The following is a 10,345-nucleotide window of genomic DNA, read 5'->3' on the forward strand; positions in this document are numbered from 1 at the left end:
AAAGAAAGTTCCAGTTGTGTCTGATGGATTCGTTTGGCTCTTCGGCTAAATCTACGGTTTTATCGTGATTCATGTCATGCTTCAGAGAATGTTCCGTGAAAGAACATTTCCAACAAAGTCTTCTAGTGAAATTGTTCAAATCGTATTACAGACCATTGCCAATACATTTTATCTTTACATTATGTTCAATGTCTTAAAGTTTCATGCACATGGCTCCTTCTTCGCAACCAATATTTACAATATTTACAAACAATACAACCGTACATCTTGGGCGTTCAAAGAAAACTATACAATATATTTTTTTTGTTTGTCTCTTAATGTGTTATAATAATCCAATTTATGAATAAAATACTATATATTCTTAAATACAATCCTCTTCGGAAAAAGTTTCTGGCTATCAATGTTCCTTCACCTATCTTCATATGTACAGGGACCACTCAATAGTCAAAAATATGGATTTTTTTTGAAGCTTCTGTATAGGGACCCTTCAAAAAGTCAAGGCAATGTTCAGTGAAACTCCACGGGAAAGCTTGTGGCGGCTTTCTGGAGCTCTTCGAAATCAACCAACAGTAACAATGAAGAAACGTATCACAACACACACACACACACAAAAATGGAAGATAACCTTTGCAAATATACGTTTGGCGCTGTGGCACAATTGATAGTGCAGTTCACATTTTAAAAAAGGTAAGTTTTTAAAACAAGGAGATTATTTAAAACCTTCACACAATTAAAAAAAATGCAATAATGCTAAAGGCAAAAAAAAAAAAAATACAAAAATCAATAAAGCTAATAAATAAATAACTGAACTATATAAAAATAATGGCCTTTATAACAGCATACTCAGAAACAAACAGGCTTATACGGTCCAGTTTCATGGTGCCACAATATCACCAATATGAATGAATGAAAATAAAACACAAAACATTTACATAGCATGCAGGAGCATTTTGCCCAAACACATGCACTGTATCCAGATTCAATTCAACAAACACGGGACACACAAAGTCAGGCCAGCAAAATGACATTAAGAAAAAGACCCATAAGAAAGTTGAAAACAGTGCACACGAAACAGTAACCCAGAGGGTTTCGCTTCAATCCCCCAAGTTGTCGTCAGAAGTCCCCTAAATCCCCATAAAGACACTGATATTTCAAACCCAGCATTTTTGCCCTGACCCCATCTACATTCATATGAAGGCTTCCCTTTGAATGAACGGACAGCATTTGTCAAAAACAAAGATCTGTGGAGATGAGAGACTGATTTCAAATACTCTGCATGCATATGGTCACTGAAATGAGGCCTTTTTTTGGTTTACATTTTCTAGGTTTTGTTCTTTTTTTTTTTACCCCAAACTGATTGTTGTATTATTTTCCTTTCAAAATATAAAAATGTAACCTGAAGCGGCTTCCAGCATGATGTTTTTCTGATGTTGATCTGTTCGTGTCGCGTGATATTTTACAAGCGCCGGTCGGAATAAAAAGCCTTTGCTCCTTGGTCTTCCTTCGTTTTTTGTAATCTAAAGAAAAAAAATCTATGAAGAGTGCAAAAATGCCATGAAGATAATGTCACATTTCCCCAATAGTCTTATTTCAGTTCCCCGTAACGAGAAATTACACAATGCAGGAGCAGAATCAGTCACAATGCTGCTCGAGTTCAAACGTCGCATTTCCGATGATCTTCCGTGTTCCGCTTCCTGAATAATTTTTGCTTTTTTCGTAAATTGTTTGTCTCTTGTAAAAACGCAATGTAGAGGAAGAGAAAGAGTCCGCTTGGAGATGTTACACTGCGACGGGGCTCTTTGCGGCGTTCTCATGTTCCTTGGCCTTTCTCAATTCTTTCGCCCTGAAAATAGACCAAAAAACAGAGTATTGCAGGGTTAGCCTGAGGGTTCACAAGCATCCTGGGCCCCTAGAGGAATCACAGAGCATTAACCAATACACCTGCCAGTTTCACTACTGTCTCCTCACTGGAATCAGCAAAGAACAAATATAGAATATAAATAGATCTTTAAAGCTTCAAGGAACATATAGGACACAGATACAGCAACTCAAAAGCTAAGTCACACTTAAAAATGTCTTAATGCCATTGCATTAGATAACAAAACATCAAAGCAAGTATCGTTTATTTAAAAAAAAAGATAGCACAAGCACACTTTTCAATAATAAACGGTAGATTTAAAATGATGATTTAAAATAAAAATTTTTGGACACTTTGTGGTTGCCAAATGTTAGTCGAACACGTCCACAGTCCAGCTGCTCAAAAGTCGAAGCAAATATGGCTTGGAAAAGTAGTTCTTGTTCAGCATTTGAGCACAGATGATACTTGGTTTGATATTTTGCATCTAATCCAACAACATTCACAAGTGTGATTTAAATGTCCAAATACTTTTTTGGCCGATGTATAGGACAAATGTCTTTCAGTGAAAATGTGGAATTTTATAGATCTGTGGGAAAAAAATATTTTTCTTTGAAATCTACTTTTACATCTAAGAGTCTACAGTCAGATTACAAAGCAAACACATATTAATATATTAATAAAAAAACCCTCAGAATCCAAAATAATCCAGAAGTAAACCATCCACCTTAACACTATTACCTTGAAAGAATGACAATATATAATCCTACAATTCACGCACAGTACATCACAGAAATTACATCAAATTCTTAATTAAATATTTAGATTTGTCATCATGTTATACTTCTACACTTCTCTTTAAGCAAGAACTTAGTACCCAACATTTGAAAGACATTTTAAACCCCCGGACACGTCGTTAGCTCAGTTTGACCCCCGTCCCACCCTCAGCCCCCAGAACAAGCTTATAAAAGCTGAAAGAGATATATAAAACAGGCAGCCAGGCATTCAAGACAGTTCCTCTTCCATAGAGAAAGGGATGTTATTTCAAGCATGCCCTGATAGAAGCAAGGCCTCCATATCTTTAGCCATCATGCAATTGCCAAATGCACTACCCAGCAGTCCTTAGTGTTGTCATAAGCATCCTCATAACAAGAGAGATGGAGGAGACTTTAGAGGGATCGAGAGAGAGATTGAGGGAAAAAAGAGACAGAGGGAGAGAGAGAGTGCTTTGTTAGTTTTGCAATTAATGCATCATCTGTATTTGCTGGTTAGTTGAATCTACAGTCCTCTCTCTCTCATATAAGGCTCAGTCAACTCGGGCTCCAGTCGGCCGTCATGCATGCAGGCATAAAGCAATAGAGAAAATAAGATAAAAGAAAAGAGGGAAAGAAAGGACAGATTGAGTCATAGGGAACAGCAGAGTCCGAAATCAAGGTACATAGATGTAGAAAATGGAGAACAAGATGAAAGAAAAGGGAGAGACAGGGAGATAAAAGACGAGAAATCGAGGGGTTCAAACTGATTTACTGAGGCTGCACTCACCCGTTTGAATAGTCTATGGTCCATCAAGGGGCTTTGCATAAACAGCAAAACAACACCAGACAGCTATTAGTACACACTGAGGTTGGGTTGGGTTGGGGAAATGGGACCAAACACAATAGGGCTTTCTAACAGAGCCATGAAAACACCAAGGTTTGTCTGTTGCTGTCTTATGACTCCTGACAGTCATGTTGGTGTGCTTGAGAGATTAGGAAATGTGCCTCTTTAAACAGCAGGATATTAAAAGAGTGATTCATCTCAAAGGTGCAAGTATACCATAGAGTAGGTGTGTGCATGCTAAAAGAACAACAGGGCCGTAGGAACACAATGCACCTGGTGGAAGTTCTCGTGTTTGGCCTACCTGTGACGGCACCGCAGCAGAAACCGCATTATTTTTCTGGCAGCCTGGTCTTGTCTCTTGGTCAGTAAACTGCTTCTAAAACAAAATGATCAGCATGAGTGGTTGTGTACACTGGCAAGTTAAACCAAACATTTAACATGTACAAAAATTGCTGGTATGTTTCTAGGGTGTGTGGAAGATTCAAAGTTTCGAACGTTACTCAAAGCCAAAAGAGTCCACCCCTCAAGTCTTTATGATATGAATAGGGTTTGTCCTTCAGTGCAAGTCTATAGGTTTCATATTTTGGGACATTTTATTGTCTACGAGGCAAAATATATCTAATAGCTTAGAAAAGTATCAGGACACCTATCCTCAGCTTGACAGATGATTCAAGGAATAGTTCATGTTTAGAGCACAGATGTTGCATGCTAATACAACCCCAGGGTTAGGGGTTTAGGGTTACTTAGGGTTAGGGGTTTGTTCAAATCCTTAACTCCAAGTATATGCAAAAGTAATATTCTGCTCTCCTAGAATACACCAGCAATTAAGGATCAAACTGCAGTTGCCGCAACAGGTTGTATGACAACAAATGGCATGCAAAAATAAAGATGCTTCTGTGTGTACTTGGGACTCAAACTGATAGTGAAGTAAATCATTTTCTGGCGCTGTTTCAACAACAGATTGTCTCAAAGTAAACAGGAGGGTTTCGAACGCTGCCATTCTTTAAAAAGTCGACTTGGCAGTGTGCCACATTTGAAGTGTTGGCACATACTTAGTAATTCATCCACATCGACAGTACACTTTAGAGGAACTTTAGAGGAAGTTACCTGTAGTAACTTGAGGTGAAATGACACTCAATTAATGCATGCAGCACTCCTTGTGAGGCTTGAACACACAAGGTTGCTTAGTTAAAGTATGTGTACACACAAATAGATTTTGTGAACTAAATTCAGAACTAAAGTCCAAGGTGATGGCCATGTAAAAGGTCTTTGAAAGGCTTAAGAGTAGGTCAATTGGAATTCAATGTTTTCTTTTTATAGCTTTGGTATTAATGCCTATTATACTTGGATGATGATTCATTCTGAGAGCTTAATTCTATAATGAGGGTGGAAATTTAATTCTAAATGTGGTGTATTACATGAAAAGTTTGAAATCATTAAGCAGTTCCTTGCTTGGCCACTGGAGGCGCCAAAGTGATCACACCAATAACAATGTGCGGATGGCATGAGTATTTTACAAAAACTTTTATAAAATCTTACGTGTTCGATCTTTAACCACTAGTTTGCCCTGTACTGAATGTCTGTTCTTGTACCTGAGTTTGTGCTGCACCAGTGCAGCTGCCGTGGCTCGGCTTCGTGGGTTAGGCTGGCCGAGCTCTTTGTAGCTGCGGTAAAATTGCTGGATCAGCACGGCTGCCCTGCGACTCTGCTGGAACTTCTTCTGTTCGTGGTAGCTGCGGAATTTACTCTGGATAAGGATGGCGGCCAGCGTCATCTTCTTATAAAGTGCATACTGCCAAAAGGACAGAGAAAGAAAGTTGTCACATGATAGAGAGAGAGAGATCTGTAGCAAACCACTCCATTAGCCTTTTTGCTAATACAAAAAAAATCAACATTGACAAACTACACCATCAACTTTATATTAGATGTCTTGTGGATGATTGACAGTTGCTATGCAGTTGCTAAGTTTTTTTTGGCACAATAGAACATGTATGCTAGGTCATTGCTAGGTGGTTGCTTACTGCTTCAATCCCTCTTTCGGTGTAAAATTTAGGAATTTTTTGGCCCGTTTTATTATTCATAAGTCAGGAAATGTTGCTAAATATCTAATCTGTTCTTAGCAAGCTGCACAATATGAGCTAGCATTAATATTTGTAACAGTACAAGTTTGGTTCATATCATAACCCTAAGTATTAGCAATAGTAATAGTGATAAAGAAGCACCACTAACAAACTTCCAGTTCAAAGCAGTAGTCGTTGTACATGAAGCAGGAAGTGTTACCTTCAAGGCTATCCATGTCAGCTTGGGGAAGAGAGAGGAAGGAATTGAAGGCATTCTTGTAAAGCCTTTAATAATTGACCACTCAAAAGTGTACACACAGAATTCTGAGGATCTCTGCCTACCTGTTTGTACCTCTTATAACAGCGCTGAATGACAGCAGCTGCCAGTTCCTGTTGCTCCCGAAGCGGACGGCCCTGCAGGATGGGGGAAGAGGGGGATAAGGTAGGGTGGAGAGGACAGGAGAGAGATTAGTGTTCACAAGGAGGCCTGCAAGGCCACAGAGATGGTGGCATCTGATTCCTTTTGTGCCTGGCCAAGGTGTCCTCTTAGACTGGCAAAGTTGTGTCGATATGCTCTGAGACCCTGGAGAAGGTTATTCCTCAGAGCACTGCGCACCAGTGGAACACTGGGAGAAATCTGCTCTGAACAACCAATGTGGTGTGGACTCAGGGATATCTGCACATCCCGTTCGTTAAGACAGACAGATAGATAGAGGAAACAATGTAATCATTCCTTATAGCAAGGCCATGCTAAGCTCAAGCAAATTTCCCCATGCTTGTCAACAACAGTGATCCTATCTCTGCCTTTTGAGCACACACCACAACAATCATACCACCTTTCACGACACAGGACTGCAAAGATCCAGATTCATTTACCTTAAGTTCAGGAACACCATACAACACAACACAATACATCAAGACCTTTGAAACTGGACCATCACGAACACTGGCATCACACACCGATAACCTGCATGGGTGACCCTGGCACCTGGGTGAAGCCCTGCCCTACCTTGTATTTGCGGAAGGTGTTCTGGACCTGGTGGGCTGCCTCGTAAAGTTCTCTCTGTTCGGGATCAGACAAGGCCAGCTGGGTCAGGTCACGCTCCTCCTTGTTGTGGGAGGCATTGAGGAGCGCAGTCCATTCAGCGGGGGACTGGAGGCCAAGCTTCCCAAGAGGACCGTCAAGTTCTGGCTGTCCTCCACTGTGGACTGGGCCCAGGCCAGAAGAGGAAGTTAGGGGTTTGTTAAACAGGAACCTGGGAACAATTGGGAAATCAATTACATACAAGAACCCAAAGGGACTGTAACTAGGAATCTTGAGAATAGGTCAACTTTACGATGAATCACCTCTCCGCATCTCCAAGGTAACTGGCTAACCAGCTCATGGTGCTGCTGACTCCAACGCCATCTAGTGTAGTGTCTGATGCAACAAAGTTTTCTCTCTTGATGCGATCAGATGTCGCCTCAATGACTTCTTCCGCCAAAGTCATCATGTTCGTGTTCTGAAACAAATAGTTGGGTACTTTTAAAATTGCACCAGTAACTATACATGTTTATGAGCCCCAAAAAGTAGGGTACAGGACAGGTACGTAAGATTGCTAGCAATATTGCCACTGAGACATAAGACAGAAGCCAATACTAAATCTGACAGACTTTTCCTTTTATCCTATAGCACTACAAAAGAAGCAGTTTCGGCAGTCTACTCGAGTCAAAGTAACTTCTCTATGCCTCACCTGCAGGTCTCCTGTGTTCTCCAGATCTTCTCGGGTTGTCCGCAGATTGGAGACTGTTCCCGCACTAGCAATCTCTCTTAATCTCAGTCTGTTTGTGAGCCTTTCCTTGCCAAGTCCTACAGTTGGCACTCTGCGTCCTGCAGTCTGTCTGGAACCCCAGCACCCACCTCCACAAGTTGAGCCCAGCTTAGTCTGAGACTGCTCACCATCTCCCTGCTCTTTCTCCACAGTACCCTCCCTTGGTTTGGAAGGGAACGTTTTAGGTTTGTGGGCCTGTTCTTCTAGTCCGAGAGGGGCAGAGCAGGATTTGCTGGGCCGAGTTTGAAGGGTCTCAGGGTTGGGTTTGTGTTTCTTGCTCAACGGGGCGTCCCCGTGACTAACGCTGCTATAGAAACTGGATGGTTCCGACCTGGGTCTCCTCAGGTCTGCAAAAGTACAAAGCAAGTCTGTTTGACCGTATTGTACACAACCTGTCACTCAACCTGATCCATCTGCTTACAAAGTACTCATTTGTTCATGCAAGGTCTTTCTATGTTTTACTAGGTTATTCGTAACTGTATGGAACTTAACATGCACATGAAAGAGTTTTGAAGACTGACACTCCAGATTGAATGAAAGATTCCAGTTCTCACCTGAACTGGAGCTGGAAGCAGAGCTAGTGATGTTGCTTTCTTTCAGCCCAACTGAACATGCCTCTGTACCCCAAACATTCATCCATCCCTCTGCAGCTGAGGCCTCAGTAGATGGTGAGAAAGGCATGCTGGAAGTTGTAGTCAGTGCTCCTGACTGCTGCTCCTCCCTTTGAAGGCTTTCCAGACACTCGGCCAGCTTGGTGTGGCCACGGGAGCGGGCAATAGCCAGCGGTAAGCGACCCAAAGAATCTGGAATGGCCAAAGCTCGTTGATCCCATTTATACAGAACCACTGCTGCCTCCATATGACCCAAAGCACAAGCCCACATCTGAAGAGAAGAAAATTGAGTTGCATTTAATTTGTATGCCATGCTCTGCCCCTTCTGTATGAAACAACTCATCCAACAACATTGTGAATCTACATGGTATCATGATTAAGGTATCCTGACCTAGTGTCAACACTCACCAGTGGTGTGCAAGAGAAATGATCCACATTTAGAGGATCGACCTCAAGTTCTAGGTCAATACTGTCTGCATGCTTAGTGCTGTAAAAAACAAACAGCACAGAGAACAATACAGAAGAGATGAATGATGTATATGCACTATAAATGGACATTTAGTGCAGGTGTGCAATCAGTAAACTCACCGCCACTTGATAAGTGTTTGGATAAGGGTGGTGTAGCCCTGGGCGGCTGCCAGATGAAGAAGAGTCATGCCTCGGAACGTCTTGGAGTGGATCAGGTGCTTGGATTTGGCCCAGCAAGCGCGGTTCATCATCTTTTCACAAACTACCACCACACGGCTCTCAAAAGAGTTGCCAGCCGGACCTTGATCCTGGCTCTGACCCTGACCTGGTGAGAACTACGACAAAGAATCAAGAACCAAGTCAATTCTAAGAATCTAATGGAGATGCCCATTAGTTTGGAGTAATACAGTGTAGCTCAGAATGATACCTGTGCCTGTTCAGAATGGCTTCTTCCTCCTTCTCCTCCTCCTGTTCCAGTTCCTCCACTCTCAGATGGTCCTCCACTGCTCTGTTGCTGCTGCTGACCGGCCATCTCTGCCATCCTTCGCTCCATCTGCTCTAGGCGTTCCAGGATGGACATTCTGAACTGGTTATCTGCATAAAACATAAGGAGAATTTAGACTGTTATGTGTACATATCAAATGTCTTTAAAATCATCATGAAATCAAACTCTATTTACTTTCTTAACACATGTTCCCGCTGTTACTGTGCATGATTAATCAGTGCATGTTATTCCAAAATGACTGGTCTCTGAAACCAATTTCTTTGTCAGCTGACATCATCAAGGCTGTTTATAGGGGCGTTCACAATGGCAGCGAGTGGTCATTTCAACTGAACTGCAATATCCACAGTGTTGGGGAGTAGCTAGCTACAAGTAGCGACGCTACTAGCGTAACTACATTTTTCAGTAGCTTTACAGTAGCAATGCTACTTTTAAAACAGTGTGGCTTTTCATGTAGCTAACTACTTCTTCCAGCAAGTAGCGGTGTAGTGCGACCAAACGCTACATTCCGTTTTGCATTCTGACGAGTCACGAGCCTGTAATGCATTGAAGCAGCGCAACGTCTTCTTCTGACTAGATCACAAACTAAATTTGTTCATTATCGCCATCTGTTGTGATATCACGCATCGCTCGGCTTTACAGCCTTTCCACCGACAAGAGATCGTCTGATGATATTGCAAAGGATGTACAGGCGTGGATATGTCACATGAATCAACTGTAATTTATGCAAAACAAAGATTAAAATGCGGTCTACGTCGAAGACTTAAAGCACATACAGGAGGTGAATAATAGCCTTTTTAAACTGATTATTTTTTCTTCTTTATTGCACGCCAGATCAAATGTCTATTTTACAATGATGAACGGTCATAATATAATCTGTCCCCCCACAGTTTTGTAATGAACACTAATCGAACAGAAAATAAAATCGCGATATAGTAGTGTGCTTATCATTTGGCAAAGGATGATTGCGGCGGGATTCACACAAAGCGCAGTGTTCACGCGCGCAGCTGATGATTGACGTCTCCATTCACAGTCAGTAAATACCGCATGTGCTGTGAGTTTAACCTGCTTATTTTATGACTCCTCCGTATCCAGTTTAAGTTGCATATATTTTGTTCTTGCATTGATGTTACGTTTGTAGCAATATACTAATATAACTAAAATAACTATTTAACTATACAGCATTTTATTATTATGTGTATCGAATAGTTTACAAAATCAAATGTTTGGGACACTTTTTGTCATTGAAATGGCTTGGAAAAGTGTCCCAATAAACCTGAATTCACCCTACTATTTGAAATCACGATTGCATTATGTGACGAGTGGGGGCGGGGCCGAGAGCCGTGGGAACGGAGCGAGGCCGGTGAAGTAATTGATAATGAGCGACACCTGCACCACTCACCGGTCTCGAGTCCCACGGAGGAGCTCCGGAAGGATAA

The 10,345-nt window shown here is 41.6% G+C and overlaps 1 protein-coding gene across 6 annotated transcripts in view; it reads right to left on the reverse strand.

Moving 5' to 3' along the window:
- Positions 1-1,506: 1,506 nt before the first annotated feature.
- LOC107654440 (calmodulin-binding transcription activator 1-like) overlaps positions 1,507-10,345 on the reverse strand; it is a 313,692-nt gene continuing 304,853 nt past the window's right edge. For 3 of the 6 annotated variants that reach the window (XM_016441502.1, XM_016441497.1, XM_016441503.1), the window contains 13 exons: positions 8,832-8,998; positions 8,525-8,739; positions 8,345-8,423; positions 7,880-8,207; positions 7,248-7,672; positions 6,862-7,016; positions 6,524-6,770; positions 5,857-5,928; positions 5,735-5,755; positions 5,047-5,246; positions 3,756-3,830; positions 3,398-3,428; positions 1,507-1,843 (listed from right to left, as the gene is read on the reverse strand). In XM_016441502.1, the coding sequence (XP_016296988.1) occupies positions 1,811-1,843; positions 3,398-3,428; positions 3,756-3,830; positions 5,047-5,246; positions 5,735-5,755; positions 5,857-5,928; positions 6,524-6,770; positions 6,862-7,016; positions 7,248-7,672; positions 7,880-8,207; positions 8,345-8,423; positions 8,525-8,739; positions 8,832-8,998 (2,048 nt within the window). In that variant the 3' untranslated portion in view covers positions 1,507-1,810. The remainder of the gene's footprint in view (positions 1,844-3,397; positions 3,429-3,755; positions 3,831-5,046; positions 5,247-5,734; positions 5,756-5,856; positions 5,929-6,523; positions 6,771-6,861; positions 7,017-7,247; positions 7,673-7,879; positions 8,208-8,344; positions 8,424-8,524; positions 8,740-8,831; positions 8,999-10,345) is intronic. The other 3 variants (XM_016441501.1, XM_016441500.1, XM_016441498.1) reach the window with 3 other exon arrangements.

This window comes from Sinocyclocheilus anshuiensis, unplaced genomic scaffold (genome assembly GCF_001515605.1).
Source record: "Sinocyclocheilus anshuiensis isolate Anshui unplaced genomic scaffold, SAMN03320099.WGS_v1.1 scaffold527, whole genome shotgun sequence".
In the NCBI taxonomy this organism is placed as follows: domain Eukaryota; kingdom Metazoa; phylum Chordata; class Actinopteri; order Cypriniformes; family Cyprinidae; genus Sinocyclocheilus; species Sinocyclocheilus anshuiensis.